Source organism: Nothobranchius furzeri, chromosome 2, assembly GCF_043380555.1.
Source record: "Nothobranchius furzeri strain GRZ-AD chromosome 2, NfurGRZ-RIMD1, whole genome shotgun sequence".
In the NCBI taxonomy this organism is placed as follows: domain Eukaryota; kingdom Metazoa; phylum Chordata; class Actinopteri; order Cyprinodontiformes; family Nothobranchiidae; genus Nothobranchius; species Nothobranchius furzeri.
Window position 1 is genome coordinate 21,979,522 of NC_091742.1, and position 23,154 is coordinate 22,002,675.

The window sequence follows — 23,154 nt, forward strand, 5'->3', positions numbered from 1 at the left end:
GCTCACCTAGTAAAATGTTTGACTGTCAAGCAGATGACCTGGGTTCGATTCCAGTCGTGAACATAATTTGTCATTTAGAGTTTCTTTTTTACATTACTGGTATATTTTTTTACAGTAAGACGCCCAAATTTTTATTTGAGACTCGCCGAACGGCGTTGAATTCACGGATAAAAAAGATGTGGGTTCAACTTTCATTTTAGAACACTTTTTCAAGCAAGGGAAGGGAATGATCTGAGCATGCAGGAGGACTGACCCATCATAAACCTTTGTCGGCTGTGCTGAAGAGAAAGGTACAGAACCAAATTATTTAATTAATTAGCTGCGCGTTCTCCTGCCGTCTGTCCTCCGGGCCACACACACACACACACACACACACACACACACACACACACACACGCGCACGCGCACACGCACACGCACGCACACACACACACACACACACACACAGTCTCAGCTGTTATTTTCGTTAAGGAGTGTGCACGTACAGCATGCGCACCTCATGCACGAGCTTAATTTTGAAGCTGCAGTTACGCGTTAGGCTTGAGTGGCGATCGCGAGCATAAAAACTTCCAACTTCCTTAGAGTCCCTTTAAAAACAAAGGATGTTGTTGGTATGAAACCACCAGTTGAACATCTTTTTTTTATTTTCCTTAGTAGTCTTGAGCTCAGATTGCATTATTTGTGAAGTGTTTAACTCGGCATTGAAGGCTCTCACACACAGTAATAACCTGCATCAAGGATTATTAAATGTATTGTGTGTGTGTTTAAGATCTATGTGTGTACATAAGAGAGGGAAGGGAGGGTGCTTTAAGACCCACAGCATGGTTTAAGGAATAGAAGGCAGCCTCATAAAACTCAGGCATCTGAATAAACTGTAGATATGAAGTTAAACCTTTGGAAGGGTTCAGAATTTTACTATAAATTATGGACTTTCCGTGCTTTTATGTTCATTAATATTAAAACAAGTGTGTGACTTGAAAACAATGAGCCTTAAAAGCGAGAGGCACTCAAACGCTGCTTTAGATTTCAAGTGTGGAGATTCATGCTTGTGTTGAACTTGGTCTTAAAACTTTAAACTGCAGAGATTTTAGGTTTTAAAGCTGAGTCTAGCCTTCAATCTTTTTGCTGGTTTCCTTTTAATATTTTCATCTGCTGCCTCTCACTTGTTTTTTCCTATTTAAAGAAAAGCAGTGTTTTATGCTTTTAATTGATCATTGTTTGCATCCCATCTACTGTTAACCCTTTGATGCATAAGGCCACTACAGTGGACCGGTACTGAAAATAGTTATTTATTTTGTTTTGCTATTAAGCACAGCTGTTGAAGACTTTATTGCATTTGAGCCCCTCCATTTGGATTTCAGTAAGTCAAGCCAACATATTTCATGTTCAGAATGCACGCTGTCCACTGAGGTGGACATGTAATACATTATTTGTAAATTATAAAATGTTACAGAAGATATTTCTTGAAATTTGTTTCATTCACACCTAAAGATGAATGAAAAAATGTAAAAAAAAATCATGGTTGAAGATTTCATAATTCATGTATCAAAGGGTTAAATAACCTTTGTGGTTATACAAAAGAATAAGAATGAAGTGCATCCACCTCAGTCCAGCTACTATCCGAGATGCCACAGGGAAGCTGGCGTCACCATGGGTCAGCTTCTTCTCCAAGGCTGTGTGCCACACTTGGGGTTCTAGGACTCCAGAGGTGCTACATAAATGCAGGCGTTTACTATTTACCTCCTAGCCAATCATAGGGAGGGATTGTCTAACGTTGAATCTTGGAGCCAGCTTGCAATGCTTGGAACAACTTGTCTCTTTTTCTTGCTTTCCAAGTCCAACTGAGACACGGCTGCTGTGAGTGCACTCATCATAGCACGTGTAGGAATACTTGCCGCATTTGAGATCTTTACCTGACACACAAGTAGCGCAAGGTGATGTGGATGTCACACTAAAACACAACACAGCACAGCAATGGCAGTGGTGTTTAACATTCTGCTCAGTGGCTTCTCGTCAGACTCCGAACACGGAAACGACTGGAGGCAGCAGGCAGAAAACTCTGGAACAACCAGTGACTTCACCCTCTAGCCACGCAATGACCAACAGTCACTGATGTTTTAGGACCGGGTTAGCATGCTAGGAACCACAATGAAGCAGGTACTGAGAAGTTGGGGGATAAAGGCCCGATGAAGGAAAAGACCATGCGGCCCATTGAGAAGATTGGACTTTTTAAGTGTTCTTTTGCACTTTTTACCTCCAATCACAGTTGCATTAGATAAATATCCACTTTGTCAGAGTCTAGATTCAAGAAAGCATTCAGTGTATGTATTTTTTTGTTAGACAAGACTCATCGTGTGGAAAATAAAGGAGTCCCAGTCATGGGTGACCAGTCTTAAGCTTCCTCTGGATCCTTAGTTCTGACGCTGTCACACTGCCCTGCTCAGATGGATAACTCCTAACCTCCTAAGCTTACCCTATATTTCCATTCATCCTACATTCATGTCACCATCTGTCAACCTCATGCATCTTCCAGCCATCAACACTTTGTATTCCTACTATTTGAATTTGGGAGGGAGCCAATTACCGAAGTGAACTATTTTCCTCTCTCTCCAACAACAGGTGCTGTTCTCATAGAATTTTAGGGAAACAAAGTAATGACTGAAACATGAGCGGCCCCACTAGATCCACCATCTCACGCCAGGATGCATTCAAGTAACAGGAAGCGTGCGATACATCTTGGTGGTACTTTACACCGTCAGGCTAGGGTCCCACCTAATACCCCTAGTGTAAATTGGAGGCTCGGCTCGGCGGGTTCCCTTGACAGCACTTCCCACTGATCAGATGTGGGTGTTAGTTTTTGAGAGCTCTGTGTAGTGTAATTGGTGTAAAAGAAGTGTTCCTCTGACATGCGCTTCGTTCTCTCCTGCATGCTCTGAAGTGACATCCAGCTATCAAGCCATTATCTAATGGCTTTTACACGTCCTGTGGGGATGATGGGGACAGTGGGGGTACGAATTTTGCCTTGCTGAGCCTGACTATCTTTTAATCTGATTGACAGGCTTTTTAGTTGGCTTAATCTTTGTGCTTCTACTGACTGGCCCTATGAACAGCCACACACGGCACTAATCTGGGGTTTACTTGTTGGTGCGGCGAAGGGGGGATATATCTTAAAGAAGCAGATTGTGAATAGTGGGGACTGTGAATAATTGCTTTTTTCTTCCCAGGCTTATGGAACAAATTGAATTTCCGGTGTGCAGGATGAGAGTCCATATTTAAGCAGATATTTGCTGGCAGGGCTGGAACTGGCACAGTGCCTGAATCGTGTTGAGGCCTGCAGCGAGCGGCGCACTGCTCCATTTCTCTTCAGTCACATTCATTGATTGCAGAAGGCTCATTGTTCCCGACTTTTAGCTTTGATGGAAAAAGCTCTGAAATGTCTCCGGAATTGAATATCATCAGAGTGTTATGAGTTTGTTCACAGACCCGACACTCTGAATCCTCCAGGACAGAGATAGTATTGTTTCAGTATTCATATCATGCCTTTCAGACGCATGGCATAGTTATTTGTGCTCTTTCACTTAGTAAAATCAAGTTCTGTTACAGCCAGTTTTGCTGAAATGATGCTTGATGGCGTCTGGATCAAAATGAATTCCTCAGTATGAATAAATGGGTCCTGAGGCTGGTTTCTCTCCCGACTTCAAGCTGTCTCTCATTCTCAGCTGTTTTCTTTCATCAAGATTCAGACACTTGTCCACAGATGGGCTCGGAGAAGTGGCGCTGAGGATTGCAGATGAGAATTCAGTAACAAGAAATCCAATCTGGCCCAGCAATTTCTCCAACATCTTACCAAGGAGACACACACACGCACACGTGCACACACAGAGATTATGATGCTATTTATGCTCGGAAAAAGCTAGGGTTGTTGCTGGCATGGTGGGAAGTCTTTTGGCTTGATGCTTGGCTTTTAAAACACCCCATGAATTCCTGTTTTAGAGAAGCCTGTCAGCAAAAATGGCCCTATTTCGGTTAGTCATCCAGTCTGATTTTTAGCTCTAACCACAGAAGGGGCTGGTGAAAAGTCCAAGCCACATGTCTGCTCAAAAGGAAGCAGCATAATATTAGTGCTGGATCGTGGTTTGGGTGTCAATAATAGTAGATGGCGTTTTGAGTAGCTGCTTTTATCTTCATTCGTTTTCGCTGATGGTGTTGACAGTGTTGCTGTTTGCATGCGATTGCACAGACGCAGCTGTGCCTCCTGATCAAGCATGTGACAGCTAGTCATGTCAATAGCCCCTAACATAAACACAGCGATCTCTTACATCTGCCATTTTACTGTAGTTTGCACTCAATTTTCCACGCTATAGTGTGATTTATTTTGCCCTTTTGCATCCATTGCTCCTTCTATATCATGCTCAGCATATATAAACTCCAGATTTTGTACTCCTGATTAGTAGCACGGTACATGAAAATGGTATTTGATATGCTTGGCTACACTTTTGTCAACCTAATAGTGGAGAACAGTGTAGAAAAACTCAGTGTGCAGTTGCTTAGTGCTGGAAGAAAACAGTGTAAAGCTATTAAAGTGGAGTGGGAGGTGGAGGGAATACAACACTGTCAAGATGCTCTTACTTTATGGTTAATCAGCAGGCTGAAAAAAGACAAAGCTCTAAATAAAGTGAAGGAAATGTTATTACTTTACAAACATTACACTCAGATCATTTAGCATCTTTTGTTTACAAATGAAACCTTTTGTTTTGATGACCATAAAACTATGTTCTTGTTAATGAAGAAACCCGCTGGTTCGCTGCCCCAAACCTTCTAAAACAGCTGCAGTAGTGAAATACTATAAATAAAAACAGTGCTTATTATAATAATACATCTACCTTTTCTAAACTGCATGTTCTGTGTGGAGTGGGCAGTTGTAATGGTGTGAAAATTAGGTTAAGATGCTTAAATTAATAGCAAAGGTTATTTATTAAAAAGAAGATTCAGTAAGATTCTTTTCATTCGATAAACTGGAAATATAACCATTTACTGTGTTTTATTTCAATAATGAGGCAAGTTTAAAAATGAAGAAATTTATTTACTAACAATTTTAAACTGAAAGATTTGAAATGACAATTCATAAATGGCAATTTTGATGACAATCCTTAAACGCTTTGATATTACTTGTTTAAAAGCAAACCTGTGTTGGATGGAACTAAAAATGAGAATGGTGAGTTTTGGAATGCGTGAATGAAGTTCTCAGAAGGTTTCTTTCAGAGGGAATGGAAGCGTTCTGGTGGAAATGATGTTTTGCGGATAACTGAGTAATTTTGAGAGAAAACAGCATCAAACGCATTCTATCGAGGTCTGCCTCACCCAATCAGAAGGCCCCCGTTTGGATCCGAAGTGTCCAGGTGGAGATGGGTTTCCTCCAGGAACGAGGTTGGTAGAAAAACCTCTAGCACGACCAGATGGGTCCTGGGATGTCTTCTTGTGTCACTCGGTGTATGAAGCGTTTGGCAGATGAACGTCCTTGTATTTAAATTAACTTCAGACATCAACGACTCTGGGAGAGTCTTCGTTAGTTTGTTAGTTTCGTTTGTTCTTTAGCCGTTCTTGTCGGCGTGACAGAACAGCTTGGTGGAGGTCAGGAGGCGGCCGTTCTCCTTTCCTCGTGGTGTTGGTTCCAGAACTGGCATGAAATCTGTGATGGTTAGTTTTACCAAACTCTCTCAGAACCCCTCCCTCTCTCTCCGGAAGAAAGCTTGGTCATGCGTCAGAAAACATGTGCTGCAGTTATTGTTTACCTGAACTCTGTGTTAGCTGGATAGGTGAAGGTCTTCTTTGCTGAACAAATCTTTATAAACATTATAATTAATCATTATTATAAAACCCAAAGCATAATAATCCATTTCAGGTAATTAAAACCTTTATATCTGAACCAAGTGATCATGTATTAATGAATATATAAACAGTAATAAAGTCATAAGTTTATTAATTATTATTTAATTATTATCATCGTGGCTTGAAGTGTCCTTCTTCTGGGACGGAACAGCAGATGATGTTATGATCTTGGCTAGACATCGTGGCTCCTTGGGTTTAATCTGTGGATTCAAAGTACTGTTTGACCCAGCTGGGCAAATGTGACCTTTGGCACAAATCAGAGAACCTTCATGTCGTTACACAGTATATTAAATTTAGGTGGTATACTGTAGGGCTGTCGCGATTGAGGAATTCCCCCTGCGGTGAGTCAGGGCAGCTCAATATTGCGATATGCGATATTTTTGCACCTCGTTTTTATTTATGTACTTAGCAAATTTGTTTGTTAATTACTAAACTCATGGCAATATTTCCTTTGAAACATTGTGCTTACACATTTGAAAAATGTTAGAAAAAAATACATGGCCATTTTTAACACTTTATTGAATGCAGATCAAAGGGCAGTAACGGCATTCTCTGACTGAACTTAAAAACAACATTCAGGAGGTTTAACTTTGAAATGCAAATTTGGCTGCAACATCTAACAGAAATAAAAAAAAGTGCCCTACTATCTCCTCGATCAGCGCGGACTTTACCTCTCAGCATGCGCTGTTGCGAGATTTAATCAAGTGCGGTAATTGCGGTGGCACGTCATGCAGTGCGGTGGGTTTCTTAATATCGCGATATATTGTTCTTGTAATTATTGTGACAGCCCTAGTATACTGAGTGTTTTTTTTTTTTGGGGGGGGTGGTCTTAAATCGTTACATTGCAATTATCAATAGAGCTTTTTACACTTGTAGAAAAATAACGTTGCAGAAATATACTTGAACATTGGTTTATAAGTCTAATCAAAAGGCAAAAAGTAAACAAAGTTTTAAAAGGCGAGTTTGTTAGAAATAACTTTGGTGCTACTAGACAAAAGTACAATTGGAGTTAGAATACTCTCTGGGCTCTAAATGAAGAGTGTGGCGTTGAACAATCAGAATAATGAATGTTTCTTCTAAACTCCAACCTACGTCACAGCTCCTGGCCATCTTTAAATAGTAATTTGTTTGTTTTGCTGTTTTATTGTTTCCTTCACTCCCGTCTGTCAGCCCACTAAGTCAAACAGAGGTCATTTAATACTCGGGAAGCACCAATACCACGTTTTCCCCAAACTGAATGTAAGTGCGTACAGTTGAGTACTTGATGATAATGATAACCATAAATACACAAATGACATACCTGCAGCAGTACTTGCTGCTTCCACAGCTGATTAGAACCTAACTGGATGTCTAATCTTATTCTGAAGCAGCTGTATAGAGCTATAATCAGCTCACCGGCGTTGTTTCTGCTGTAGCTGTTTGCAAAGCAACTTAACTGAGCGCTAAGTAAAACGGCGATAGAATACATTGTCAGGTACAGGTACATGAGTTTAGCGTCAGACCAACACCTTTTGCTGGTATTGGGTCCACTGGTTGAACAATTGGAAGGCAGTTGAGGAGGGTTAGAGGTATGAGTCCACAGCAACAGGCCATAGGGTGTCTGATGATGGATTCTGGCCCCTGTTGCCTAGCCCTGGGTCCATGGTCAGCATGATGATGTCTAGACTTTCACACACCTTTACCCCCAAATTCCACTACCTCCGCTCCGCTCCGACACGAACGCCGGAGCAAAATCGGTCCCGTTGTAGTCAATCAGAGCAATTCCACTACTGCGGCCGTGCTCCGGCAGTGCAGCGCCGTGCGCCGCCCTCTGTTCCGGCGTCCGGCAAAAATAGAATCGATCCTATTTTCGTCGGACGCCGGAACACCTCCGCAGTAAATGGACAGAAATCACAACGGCCCAACAGGAAAAGGAGCAAGCACAATTTCCGTTTTTCACAATAAATCGATAAACAAAAGGTGTTTTTTGTTTCAAATGCACAGGTTTAACAACTTTTAACAACTATCAATGGCGGCTGAAGTTTAAATGCACAAAAATAAGCCATAAATACAGTTTCCACTATCAAAGTAGTCGCCCTTTGTTGATCCAAACACTGCTGATATCTCAACACGAATGATGGGCAGATTAAACAGTTCATGCCGATGCTTCTCCCACACAACGGGTGTTTGGATCTAACTTCCGCGTTTATTGCTCGGACTGTATCGCAAGATCTCGAAAGTCCCGCGCATGCTTGTTTGCCCACCTCAGGTCTCCGCACCGGAGCGGAGCCGTTGTAGAGCGGGTACCAGTAAAAATTGAGTTCGGAAGCGAGCGGCTGCGGAAGGCGGGGGCGGACCGGAGCGGAGGTAGTGGAATTTGGGGGTTAGTCTCATAACTCTCCCCTTCATAAGGTGTATTTATGCCATTGCTTGTACTGAATATTGTTTTGAAGTCAAAAAGTTTGCCTTTTAGATTGAATTGTTCTGCGTTAAGCTGAGGGATAAACTGTATAAGTATGTCTATTTTACTAGCCTAGATCCACTCACTAAATTAAATTTTAAAAAGTGAGAGGAAAGGCACCTATTAAACTTGGATTGACTTCTAGATTATGGCCTCAGAAGAATTTGATTTATCCCTTTCCTAGGAAATTTGCTGTAGGTCTCTAAGCTCTCCATTGACTAAAAGTAACTCCTTTATTGATCGTTGTGCAGCAGTGGTTATGATAACATTTCTATGTAATATTTATTTCATACACGTATTTTCGATGGACCTTTCTTTTTTATTGCTCAACTACAGAATTGTAAGAGGCTGAATAAGTCTTACAGTGTCGATACTGAACTTGACCTGCATATAGAAATGCTCATTTATTCACACAAGGCCACATAGTCAAATACTCCATCCCAGAAAATCACATTTTTGTTTATTACCTATGTAGTAACTATTATTTTTTTATCTCAAATCACAAAGTCAAGTGGAGGTCTTTAAGAAACACCACATTTAAATGTTTTATTCTTGGAAGAATAAAATTTACAACTTTCACTTGACTTCTTCTTTTTCTGGAGTTTAGCTCCACCCAACCATTGTTAATTCAATATAGAATGTGAAACAAAGTATTGATTTATATATTTTAGTATGACGGTTTCTTAAAAAGTTGCCGATGTTGCTTACCTGTGTGACCAAGCCTCCTGTGAAACACACCATTCCCCCCGTGACTTCTTTTTCCTCCTATCATCAAATTCCTGTATCGTGTGCCACATCCAGTCACTTCCTCTGCTGAACACACGGTTTTTATAGTAACAAACGAACCAGAATCATTTATAATTAATCCGTTTGGTGCCGCTTCAGACAAAAATAAAAGTATAGAGAGGAAAGAGGAGTTGAATTGTTCTGTTGGAGGCATATAGCGAAGGCTTAATAGTGTCCCCGGTGACAGAAGCTGTTGGGTTTCAAACCTCCCGCTGCTTGCTAGCTCTTTTCTCCCAGTCAACATTGAGGAAGGACCCCCCCCCCCCTTCCCCTACACACACTAGTGTGCTAGAAAAGCGTTCAGAGATCAAAGTAGACCCTCCACTGTACCACAGTTGGCTACAGTCTGCATGCATGATTGTTCACAGCTTGTTTGTTTAACAAAAGCTTTGTTTGCAACATGATAAAACGCAGACAGCATCACAGCAGCATTTTCCTCGTTTTATAAATGCTGAATAAATCTCTGTCATCGCAAGCATCAACTTGTGAAATCTTAATCTACATTTTCGTTTTACTCCAGTGTAAAGTCGTTAAACGTTTCTGCCGAGTGAGATGGGAAAACAACTAGCTGGTGTCCTTTTTAGAGGTCCAGCCACCCAACACTTTATCTTTGGTCATAAGATGTTGGTGGATAGAGATGTGAATAAGGAAAATGATGGGGAGGGGAGCGAAGGAGCAGGGACTTGAGAGGGTTGAGGTTAAATGGTCCATGTCAGTAGTAGTCTTTAACGCAAGGGATTACTGCCCTTTTGTGTGCCGTGAGCTGACTCAGCCACTGAGTCTGTGTAAGACACACTCTCACACCATTTACCACACACTGACGCCGACATCCTGATCAAGCCAACAATGGCTGGGGAGTAAACTGCCGCAATCAGCTTCGTAAGACGAGGGAATAAAGTGAGGCGATGGGAGAAGAAAAGGAAGGAAAATGGGAACAACATGGGAATGAAAATGAAAAATTCACTAGAAGCAAAGGTTATTCAGAAGCGTTAAAAGGGGATTGGAGATGACATGGCTCGAGGTTAGGACATGCATTAATGCACTTAAAGCACAACATAATGAAAATGGAATGAAATGTAGCTCGAGAAGTGCCTTTCATTCTCATACATGTGAGATGGGTAGAGATGATGCTAATTAGAGCTTTTATGCATGAGGTGTTAAAGACGGTATCACACAGCGATGTGCTCCATTTTGTCCCCCCCCCTTTTTGAGTTTTCATGGCTGCATTGAAAACGTGGGAGAAAAAGTTCCTTGATGCTGAAGCACAAAGAGACGCCGATAAAATATTCTCAATATGGAGCGGATAGCTGCTCTGTTTGTCTGGACGCAGGATCACCATTTTACATGAATTGTGAAAGTTTGGCATCCATTATTTGTCGAGACTCCCAAGTTATTAGATTGTCTAAGTGGAGGTTTTGTTGTCAAAGCCTTATTACCAGTAAACTATATGCTACTATCAAATGAAATCATGGAAAGGGATTATTGACTCAGTCCTGTTTCCAGGATGATGAACCTTAGATGGAAGTCATACCGACAACGTTTGGGAAATAAAACCTATTTTGTGAGATGCTGAAGAAGAAACAATGGAAATGCCATAGCACTCATGTTTAAATTCAGAAAACTATCAGTGTTTGTTCTAGAAAACTCTCTGCTGCTAAAAAGGGCCCAAAACGACAAAGATTAGTGCTTTCTACTGCACAACATCATGGCACTACTTCATTTATAAAGTGACAGTTGTGGTATTTTAGGAAATATGTAGCTTTTCCATATCTATTTTAGCTGAACTCTTGAGTCGTAGACGTACTCACCAGCTACAAAGCCACATTTCCATTCAGGAGGGAGCTTTTCTTGGTGTGGATTCAGATTCCAACTCTAATCAAGAAAACTGTTTTTTAGCCAGAAATCAGTGTCAGAGTGTCTTCTCTGTAATGAATACACTGCTAACTCTTTTGCCTCTGCCTTATTCTTTGTGTTTGCTGTAATCACCTCTCTCATGTTCAGTGATGAAAGTCTAGACAAACATCCGTGCCTTATTAATCCCGGTATTGCTTTGATTTTGGGTTAAACACGTGGTCATTGTCTGTTTGCCTGGCTCGCACACATTTGCAGCCTTTTTCACTGTAGAGGTTTGTGTTTGCCTCGTGCTGGGGATGGTAACATTAATTATTGTGCCTTTGCAGAGGCAGCCCATGCATTCTGATGAGCCCTGGGTTTTGAGTAAATCCACGTAAAGCTACTTTGGTTTGGCTAAAATGGGAAGAACAGGTCAATTAAAGAGGCCTTTGACTATTCAGTGTTTTAATTAAAGTAGCAGTGAAATGTAAACTCAGTTATAATTATGACTAGCTTTAATTAGCTGTCACTCTGATCTTAATTGCTTTTGAATACACCTGACCTCTAAATGCTGCATCTCCAAACACCAGCTTTGGAAGACTGGTCACACACAGCAGAGTCGTAACAGTCTCGTACACGTGATAGTAAAGCACCGCGTGTGTTTCTGAGATGATATTGGAGGGATATAAGGCTTTAATGTGGGATTGACCAACAAGTTCATTTGTATCACCTCTCAAAGGCTCTTCTGGACATGGCGGTGAAGAAGAGTGAGGGCCACACTGTGGAGCAGCTGGAGAGACTCTACTGCCTCCTCAGCCAGAGCATCTACCAGCACCGCAGAGAGTATGACAAGACCCGGCTACTAGAGGTGAGAACCCAACAGAACTGGTTCAGTATTGGTGCAACAACTCATTGGGTTTTCTGAAGTCTTCATCAAACAAATATTTGTAATATTATCGTCACTTTTTACAAAGAAACTAAAAGGTGCAGTTGACTCATAATAATTTGTTTTTGCTTCCTTGGATTTTTGAAATTTAAGAAAATAGCTTCTTAGCACCATCAAGGTGATTCCCATTGGACTGGACACACAGCTGAAGATTGACTAAAGAACGATGCAAATTTCTTTTTAGTATTTTTTCCCCAATCATTAAACTAAAATGTATTTAAGATGCTGTTTCTTTGCTACAGATTGATTTTTAGACCCGAATATGATCTTTTGTCTCTCACTTGGCCAGTTTCCTCTTTATTTAATGTTGTGTGTGAAAAGTCCAAAAATAACTGACCTTCAGAAAACCTGACTAGCCATGGACCAAGACAACTTAAGAATTCATAACATATGAAAGATCAGATCATACCTAACAGAATATGCCCCCCAGCTCCTGGTACAATCTACTGTCGTCTCCCGCCTCGACTACTGCAATGCCCTTCTAACTGGTACTCCAGCCTGTACTGTCAGACCTTTTCAAATGGTCCAGAATGCAGCTGTGCATCTGGTCTTCAGTCAGCCTAAAAGAGCACACGTCACCCCTCTGTTCATTGTGCTCCATTGGCTACCGCTAGCAGCACGCATCTAATTCAAATCACTAGCGCTAGCATACAAAGCCCTGGATTGTACAGCTCTCATCTACCTGAATTCTCTTGCAAAGGCTTACGTCACGGCCCGGCCACTCCGGTCATCGAAGGATCGTTGGCTAGCGGTGCCTACGCCACGCTCAGGACAACCCAGACTCTTTTCATGCGTCGTTCCATAGATGAGGAATTACCTACTAAGTACTACCAGAACAGGGGCTTCCTTGTCGATTTTCAAGAAACTCCTGAAGACCCAGCTTTTCAGAGAGCATCTCCTAAACTAGCACCCTCCCAGTACCCGTCCCCCACTCTACTGCACACTCCATATATCGCTTCCCTCTATGATTGATTATGCTGCCTCACTGCCATCTAGGATTGACTGAATAGTGTTTGTTGTTAGCCTCAAGGGCAACCTGCTGGCTTGATTATCAACTGTTAGTCACTTTGGACAAAAGCGTCTGCTAAATACATAAACATAATTCACAAAAAGGCCTAACTCTAAATAAGTCTGGGGTGGTTTCTGGCTTTTGCTCTGAGATGTATTCTCATAGAGTCAAATAGTCGGACAGTTATGGATGTTCAGAAACATAATTTTTTAAATGATAAATGACCCGCACTTGTATAGCGCCTCTCAGAGTAAGGACTCTAAAGCGCTTTACACTACAGTGCATCATTCATCCATTCACACACACTGATGGTGATGAGCTACGATGTAGCCACGGCTGCCCTGGGGCGCCACGGGTCTCTCCGACCACCACCAGCAGGCTTAAGGGTTAAGTGTCTTGCCCAAGGACACAACAGAATTCTCTATCCAGAGTCGGGATCGAACCTGCAACCTTCCGATTACTGGTCAACCCGCTCAACCTGTTGAGCTGCTGCTGCCCCATTTTAACACTTATTGGTATTAAAACACATTTGCTTTAACAGGTCTCTATTAAACTATCAACTCAGTGCTCATCCTAAAGTCATCACATTACTGCAACATAGACGTCCCACTTCGTCTTTAGATGAAAAAGTATCATTTTAAATAATCACAGCTGATCAGCGACGTTTACGTCCCCAGACTGTAAACACCTAACTGGTGAACAGAGCTGCTGTGTTAGCCGGTAGCTAGTGGTCTTCTGCTGTAAAGCCTTACTGTACTGGGTTGTTGCTGCCTCAGCCGTTCTAAAGCCAGGAGTGTTTGATGAAGAAGGTGGAGCTGGAGAGGGATACTTGAAAGTTGATTAAACAAAAGTACTTATCTTTGAGGACCACTGGCACACACCTCTAAAGGAGTACATCTAGCTAATGACATCCTAATGACTTGTGGAAAACAATACTGACGAGAGTTTTTATGAGAGTTTATTTATTGATATAAGAATGCGGCACTGCGGCTGCAGAATATGGTTTTTAATCCTGTTCCTTGCAGCCACTTATGCACACACATTTATCTGTGTATATGTTTATGTATATATGAATAAATGTCTTGTATATTTGCATATTAGGCTTGTAGCAGTATGCCTGTGAGCATTGTTTGGTACGTACCTTGGTCTTAGAGCTATAATAGCTAATTTGGAAAACAAGTTAGCTTAAAAATTGCTTTCATGCCTCTCAACAACATCCCAGCACAGTACAGCTATGAATATATTGTAGAGATTAAAAAAGGGGGGAAAATTATAAAGTGGTTCTCTCGTATTTGCCTAAAAACCTCAACCAATAACACGGCTTGAACTGAAAGCAACTATTGGACCATCCGGTTGTCGGGCCTGCCGAACTGCCGCACTTCCCTACGTCTTTCTCTCATTACACACACTTACACACTCACTTATTTAGCAACAGATCACCACCGGTGTGAGATGTTCACAGATCAAAAATATATGAGGAGAAACAGCCGGCTGCTACAACTTTAGGACAAACTACCAGAGTACCTAAAATAAAAACGCTGTTTCAAGTAGCAGACAACAGAAGACGTTTGCATGTAGAAAATGGCGACTGCTGTTTAGCGCTCTGTCATTGACTCTGGCAATGCGGGTTTCCGTCAACGGGTGGATGCGCCTGGGGAAGATACCCGAGTGGAGGGGTAAGTGTTGCGTGACCACGCTTGTATTTGAAAGCTAGTTTGTTCTGTAGATTTGCCATTGTAACTTTAATGCTACGGTTGGGTTCATCATTTTTACAAGAGCGATTTGTTTGTTTGTTTGCCCATGAGCATGATTGTTAATAATAACCATTCCAGGTACGCAGACGTTTTAAACGCTACGCACATCTTATATTCATGCTAAAATGTCGCTAATCACATTAGTGACCCTAACCGAATCAGTTTTTGAACTCTGAATTTAACTAACTTTTAAACTGTGCACTACTCAGTGTTAAAGTCAGACACCTAAATAAAGTTAATTTAGAATATTTATTATGCAGATGTTATTAGTGAACGTACATTTAAATTCAAATCTGCATCAGCACCAGGCTTCCCAAGGATGTACCTGACTTCAAGTCAGCTTCACTGAGGACAAATATCTTTCTGTCCCGATTAGGGCTGGGCCATAGTGCCTAAAAGCAATATACCGATATAATGCGGATTTCACCTCGATAACGATAAATGGACGATAACTACAGGTATGTGCAGAAACAAGTTGTCCACTAGATGGGGCTGTCGCATGTATAACGTTGAGTCACATTTTTACGTGACTCAAGGTGGTACAGCTTCTTAAAGGGACATGAACGTTGCCAACCTGCACACATCTTTTCACTTTTTTATTATCAAATCTATTGACATGGGAAAAATGACCTCGATAAGAGTCAAAAAATTCGATAACGATACATTTTCGATTTATTGCCCAGCCCTAATCCCCATGTGTAAAAAGTGGTAAATATTATCAAGATATATTGGTCCACCCCTAGTGGAAACCCTTATTTCCCCCAGAGAGTTTTGCCAACCTCTGTGTTTTTCATTTGGAGAAATTTCCCCTGATTTGTAAAGTTTGGCTGAAGTAGCGCTGGTTATTCTAGCACCCGCTTCAAATCCACCAGTGTGGAAGAGTTTGGGTTCGGCCTCTAGAACAATATTGAAACAGCCACGAGCCTGTCCGGGGTGAGGTCTCAAACCTCGGACTACATTCTCTTCAGCAAGCCTCTTAAACTGAAAAAGTAGGTGTCCATTTGAGGTTCGTCATCGACCGGGTAAGCCAGGACTTCTGAAGAATGCAGGCCTTGAATTTGGAGATAGCCATGTGTGTTACTAGCTAAATATAACGCAGTTATGTGCCCACGTGAGAACCCAAAAGTTCTGTACTGATAATTACAAATATACCCCTGATGTATTTGTCGAACTCCTAAAATACGAGTCACTCTCCTTATAAACCCAACAGCATCAATGCCACTCAAGTGAGACACAGAAAAACATGCATCAAGTCAGCATCCTACAGGTTATGATCATCCCATTGCATCAGTGATCATTTACTGCTCAGAAGTATCCAAACTCTAATACTCTAATTACTAATTATGCTGCTGATAAATTCAGTTTTTGGTGATTTTCTATTCATCTATCTGCAGCCTTTCCACTTCCTGTTTACTGTAGGTTAAATCTTTTCTCACGGGCCAACAACAAAATAAAAATATCATTTTATCTTAAATGAAAATGCAACATCTCACCCGTTAACTTTCATGTTTTGGAGCAGAAAACGAGCATAAAACCAACATATTTAAAGCTGAGTTTGTTCCACTGGTTTACTGTGATGCTCACCTGTTCCAGCCAGATACCTGCATCATGGGGTTGATCTGAGCTGAGGAGGAGACTCCTGTTGTTTTGTTCATCTTCATCATAATAATGACAACATTAGATGACAACAGGTGCTCACATAGGTTTGTGCTGATGAACATGTCTGAGCAGCTTGACCACGTTGTTGTGTGTCGGGGAGGAAACACAACCACAGAGTCGTGCTGGTTTGAGCGTGTCGCTGCTCGCTGGAGTTATATCAGCTCTGTCTGGACGTTAGTTGGAACACTTTTTCTTTCAGTCGTGAAATCATTACTGAGCGGCTAGAATCTCCGTTTCTGGGCTTCAACGTCAGAAAACAGCGGAGTGAACTCGGCGCTGAGTGAGAGGAGTGTAGTTTGTCCGAGACAGCGGAGCTGCAGAGACCGGCAGCAGGCGCTGAAAAAACACAAAGGAGGGGGCTTCGTCGGCTCCGCGCTGATGCCGCAAAGCATCATGGGAGTTGAAGTCTTTGCGGTAAAATTGGCCAGCGGGCCAGTTTTAATATATTTTTGATATTTATCTCGCGGGCCACATAAAAGTGCTCCGCGGGCCGCATCTGGCCCGCGGGCCTTGACTCTGACATATGTGTTTTAAACCATTTGACTCCTAATAAAAAAACTGTCGAGATAATCTCTCTCAATTGATGGGTAAAGGGATTATCCTACTGTTATGTAATCCCAGCCTGTCACTGTTTCATGGCACGTTTTCCACAGCGCCTTTCTAACTAGCAAGAAACAGAAATATGGGGCATTAGTTGTGTAGCAATTATTTATTAAAGTGTGCTTCCTAGAATGGCAGTTATTTAATATGCTGCTTTGTTTTTACCCTCCAGTAGAGGAAGGCAGAAGCTATCTGAAGAGATGCGTCTCTTTTTGTCGTGGGAACTTGAATCCAGACGCCGGTGCGCTTTAAGACGGGCTGAAACAAAACAAAATGTTTGTTTGGGCTCATGACAGAACCAGGATAGAGATCTTTCCTGGAAGAGGTGCTTGGCATCAGTGGCATCAATAGCGCCAGCATCAGGTGGAGGTGGAGGGTTTTTCTGTATCCCCGGCCTTATTGACACAGAAGAAGACTTAATGAGAGAATGTGCAAGGTCTTGTCAAGGGCCTGTGATGGATACAAGCATAGTGACAGGTCATTAGAGAGGCGCGTAGTGCCATTTCACACTCGACTCATGGCATTTGGCAAGTCTGATTCTTATAATCTGGCATTCTGTCACACAATCCGAAGATTATCTTGTTACATGAAAAAATAAAAGTCTTCCTGCCACAATAAATCCACAAAAAAAATAGTAATTCACAAACAGATTCTTAATTTAGGTGACTTTTTCCTTTTTGTCCCTAATTCCTTTTGACAGCGTTCCATTCAGAGGTGACTGCTGTACAGTTTCCCAGAATGCCATCTGGTCATCTCCTGCTGCTGCAATAAGCTGTCAGTACAGACAGGAGGCCGGGACTGGCTGTGTCGTGGCGCTGCTAGCCAGAGCTGGCTGTCAGCATGTCAGAGGGAGGAAGCGACGAGGAGAAGGAGCGAGCAGTCATCCAGGTGGTGCCGCCTGTAGACAGGCCCCGCTGCTGCTGGAGGGAGGGAGCGCATCGGGGTTCATCTCACACTGCCAGCCTAAATTGGTGTTTGGAGAGCAGAAATGTCAGCTCATCTGGCACATGTTTTGTTTGCCTGTGTTTCCAACAGGCAGCTTGACTCCGCAGCAGGTCATCTCCTTGTAACTCCCCAGAGAGAGCAGAAACACGCACACACAGACGCACGCAGAGCCGCTATTGGATATAGCGGCCGCAGCGTTCTCCACTTAATGTTGCACTCTGTTGCAGCGCGTGGTGTTTGTGTCTAAATCGTAGGGCCGGGTGAAATGGAGCGTGTCCGTACATTTGTCTCCCCCTCGTCCTCCTCTGGGTACAGCCGCTCCGTCTTCAGAGGAGCTGACCTTTCGGCAGATGGAGCGAACTACAACCTGCTTGTATTTGAAGCCACAGGGACCATATCTGCCCAGAACACAGCTACGTCCCAACTGTGTCTATCTGCAAATTACAGTATGCATTGGTCTATGCCTGGTATCATACCCTCTGTCTCTGAGAGCAATTGAAGACCTTTATAAGAGGTTTAGACCTCTTAACATGATCTGTGCAGCGTACAATGTTTCTGTCAAATGAACAAAACTATAAAAGTCATTTATTTCTAATATTTTTGTGATATTCGACCTCCCAGTATTCATGTGCACAGTAAGGTTGCTCGGTTTCCGCAGCAGCTTGTGTGATATGACGGGAGTTTAGTTTAGAGGTGTGATGGTCATATCTTCTGTTTCCTCTGTATTCAAACTAGAGCTAGTCGTGATCAGCAGGGATGGCAGACCTGATCAGAGAGGAAATTAGTCTCCCACAATCCTTTGTGATGAAGGGCGAAGTGCAACAGGCGAGAGTTGTAGATGCAGCTGATTGGAATGACCCGGAGCAGTTAGCATTTACTGAATACACGTGTTTTCCTGCTGCTTAAAAGTCACATTTGCCTTTAAAAGGATTATGGAATGCGTGTTGAATCTGGGTCATGATCTTTTTCTAATCATAAAAAGCTAAATATGTAAAAATCTTAATATCTAGATTAATATAGTGAATAAAATACGATTCGGTCATAGTGTAGGTCAGGAACAAGGCTGAAATTATTCTTTTAAATAAATTCTGAAGCATTCTCTGAGGAACCTGATTCATCCTCTATTGGTGCCTTTCAGTCTAAAATAATCATGCATGTTCGGTTTTAGGGAAATTATATTAGAAATTATAATTGATCAGTTTATAACATTTTTGAGTCTTGAGCTGTCTAAATGTTTTTGCTGTTTGTTTATATATTAATTAATAGTGGCCATATTCACTTCACTCACCTATTTTTTAGTTTATCGCGTTCTTTTACCAAGACTCTTATTGTGAAAGGGTGTTAAAAGGAAGTTATGTCTCATTTTAGTGCAGATGTCGTAGCGATAATAGACATTGGACTGAATTACATCCGTGTTATGTTAGCGGTGGTTGTGTCACTCGTAAGCGTCTGTTATAGCAACGGCGGCGAGTTACAAAGTAAGATCAGTCCAGCTGGAGGAAGCACAAGTCGACTCTACGTTAGCACTAATGTAATGAGCAGGAGCCGATGACCCGTTAGATCCCTGTTTTCCTCATCACGTCAACTTTATTTCTTCACGTTGTGTAGATTGGGGGATTATCTGGGAACTACAGCTTCCAGCGCAATACAGATTAGATCTCTGGGGGATTATAGAGGCTGCTGTGCTTTTTGACTGCTGTCTCTGTGTCTTACAAATCTCCCCATAAACGGCATGCTCGATGAATACATTATGGCACATTTACACTGTGGTCAGCTCAGTCAGGCCCTGGTAGAGTCAGCTGCATTTAAGCTGCATTTACATCTGGGTAGGCTCAGCCTGGGGTGGCTGGGGAGTGGGACAGCCCTTCCCCGTACAGCCAGGTGTTGTTTACACAGCTTTTGCAGGAACGCAGCTGTTGCGGAACATGTGGGTGGGGCAAAAGAGAAGCCCGTGGTCTCCTTAAGTTACACAAGTAATTAAACAAAAGCAGGCATGAGCAGTGTTGCTGTTGGAGACTTTGGCATGAAGCACACACCTTCCTACTCTCACTGAGCAGTGGTGCAGCTGTGGGCTCCTCTCCCATCCGAGAGCACTCACTGCAGATGGACAGTCCTCACATTCCCACGGCCGGAACAGCTGGTCCGAGCTGCGGTGAGAAAAGATTGTTACCTTATTATAAGCTGGGCAATATATCGATATTTTACAAATATCGATGTAATTTCTAAACAAGATACAAGATGACTTTATATCTTTATATCGATGTAACTGGTCAAACTGCTATGCTAGCGATAAGCCGCTATGCTAGCGTCATGTTGCTCTGTCTCTTAAGCGGTTATTACGTGTAAAAACAATAAATATTGCCTTATGGGGTATCATTTTTTCAGGACAACCTGGACTATCTGAATTTATACTTATTTTATTAATTTGGTAATAATGTACGTGCATTTTGGAGTGGGGAGTGGATCTGTCAGCTGCGCGGCGCCGCCCACTCCTCTTGTTGGATCTCCGAGGAGCTGGATCTCTGCCTTCATCATGACCCAACTCTTCTATGCGGAAGGATGGATCTGCAGCATCGTCATCAACATCCTCGCTATTTACCTCAGACTCCGGCTGCGAGTCTCCGTCCACTTCCTCTGCTTCCAGTTCATAAAACATCTGAACTGCCTGGTGGACATTTATCCTTCTCATCATCCTTTATTAAAGCCTAATAAAAGCCTGCTAAACTGCAGCGACGATATATCTGTCTGGATCGCTCCAAAATATGAAGTTTACCGTCAATATCTGTCTAATTGTTTGTTGTTACTCCGTTCGCGCCACTCCTTTCCCCGCAAAGCGGCTCCTTTTTACGCACATCTCGTTACTCGTGCGGCCTTCCTCTCTCTCTCAGCTACATAATGATGCTTTTTATCAGTTGAATATGTGAGACTTCCACCAGCAGCAAAAGGATCTCATGTTTTTATGTTCACAAGCACATTCCCTCTCACGGATTACTAAACTGCTGTTTTGACAAGTTACAGATTGTCTAAAAATAGGTTGTTTTTTAGTTTAGTATAACTCCGCTTTTACGTCGCCTATTAACAAAATTTAAAAACTGGGGTGTGGTTTATAATCTCCTTTTTAAAGCTGAATTGAAACCGAAACTCAGGGAGGCGGAGTCTTGCTGCTACAGCGTCCCAAATCAGACCTGTTCAGAATACGCGGACACGCGTCCATGGACCCCGGAGGGTTCAAATCCGTTATAAGACCAAGAGGCTTCTGTAGGTGGGTAATCATGTAAACATACCTGTCTCTCCGATTTCCCCGGGTGGTGTCTCATGTAGAATTTTGTCACAAAGGCCAGTTCCTTCCCCAGAGAAACTTTTATCTGCTTCAGAAGTGTAAAATTACTTTGGCTGAGAAGCTGATAGTTTTTTTCTCCCAACTTTTGCTGAAATTGATATCTCATAAGGGCGCCCGTCGCAGCGATCAGCCATTCAGATGAGAGAACACACACGACATAACATCTTCAAGGCATTAATCATGGTCTATTGCAGCCTAACATCCATCTCTCTTCCTCTGGCTTCGTTCAGATGTAGTCAGTGTCAAACTCTGCTGTTTTCATGCAGAGAAAAATCGCCCGTCTTACTCTTGCACAGCTTTTGCTTCGCTTTACATCATTTATCACGGTGAAAGCTGTTGTTTGCTGTGGGAAATTTCCAAGTAATATGGAAGCCGTGGCGCACAGATGCTTTAGTACACACATCCAGGTTTGCTGTGTTGGCTGAGATTAAGCAATGTGTGTGTGTGTGTGTGTTGCAGGAGATGGAGGAGAGAATCCAGCGTTTTGACACATTCCTGTGAGATGGAGACAACCTCAGGTAGATCCTGAACAGTCTGGGACCACAAACACATGCCCTCATCTTGGTAGGAGAACAAGAACGAGGACAGAGACTTTCAAAGGTGCTATCGTCTCAGGAACCTGGCCAGATCCAGACCCATTCTTCACAACCAAACACTCGGAGTGTGTTTGCGCTCCGCCGGGTGACCCTGGTGCTACTCGGGTGCTATCCTAAACTTTGTTTCATGCTGCTCTTGGGAACATTTCTCAACCCCGACGACCTGTAAACCTACAGATTAGGTGATGTCATATCATGACCTGGCCGCTCCCTCCACAGCAGACAGCTCACCACACACACACACACACACACACACACACACACACACACACACACACACACACATTCAGACCCTCACCAGCAGAAGTGTGACTGCGGAGTGTCACCAGGAGAGCCTGGATCGCGTTTTGAATCACTGAACTGTACTGCTGAAGCCCTCTTGCTGTTGAGTGGAGCTCATCACCATCACCGTGCTTTTATGTGGCTAATTCCTTTCTGCCATTTTAGCTACTTGACCTGTTCACTATCTGAGCCACCGACAAGGATCCTCACCCCGAACAAAAGCTCACCGAGAACATTCAGCGCCATCAGGATGAGGTCAGCACAGCCGCCACATTCTCTGCAGACGGGGGAGCCATTTAGTTGTTCAGGAGTCGACCTGCGGCCCCCCCCCCCTCCTATCAAAGAATGTTTTCTTTCCCTGTCCCCCCCCCCCCCCCCCCCTCACCTGGCTGACGACCGGGAAGCAGAACAAACCGAACGGCGACTAGTTTGCACTGCCTAGCTTGTGCCTTATTTAAATCCCAATGAAACAAATTTACTGGTAATAAACAGGTTATAACAGGGGGTGGAGCCTAAATATACGAATGCCACTAGATTCATTAAAAACACATTTCAGGAACGTAAGTTTTGACGCTGACTTTGGCACCAAAAAGCTCGTGACAGACTGCTGAGGATCACTCACCTGGTTGTGTTTGCATCTGCAGCTCTTCAGATCGACGACGTTAGTTTATTTAAATGTACTTGCGTCCCGCTGAGGCCCGGGCCAGCTGGGGGGAGGACAGTCTCCACCTGAGCAGACAGCGCCAGCCTCCCCTCGGGTTGAGCATATGCAAGGATGTAATGATGCGAGTGGACGGATTAGTCGTGCCAAGTGTTCCTCCCTTCCTACGGTGCTGAGGCGACGGCGGCCGTCTGTTCCAAACTGTTCAGGCGCTCATGACTTCTCTAAGTTGTACTTCTGACGATTCTTTTCTACGTTTTGGTTTTCTACAGAAATGCTTTGCGAACTGTTCGGTTGCATGGTTGATGAATTCATAAACGACTGTTGGAGGCAGTTCCCGCCACTGTTACACGATTTATTGTTTTTCCTCCTAAGTGTGTTCCGATGCATGGAATTCTGCTTGTTCTCCAAACA

At 42.8% G+C, this 23,154-nt stretch overlaps 1 protein-coding gene across 1 annotated transcript in view; it reads left to right on the forward strand.

Moving 5' to 3' along the window:
* atad2b (ATPase family AAA domain containing 2B) overlaps positions 1–21,910 on the forward strand; it is a 122,874-nt gene extending 100,964 nt beyond the window's left edge. Inside the window, exons 27-28 of the mRNA XM_015948168.3 lie at positions 11,688–11,816; positions 21,661–21,910. Of these exons, the coding sequence (XP_015803654.3) occupies positions 11,688–11,816; positions 21,661–21,702 (171 nt within the window). The 3' untranslated portion in view covers positions 21,703–21,910. The remainder of the gene's footprint in view (positions 1–11,687; positions 11,817–21,660) is intronic.
* The last annotated feature ends 1,244 nt before the right edge of the window (positions 21,911–23,154 follow it).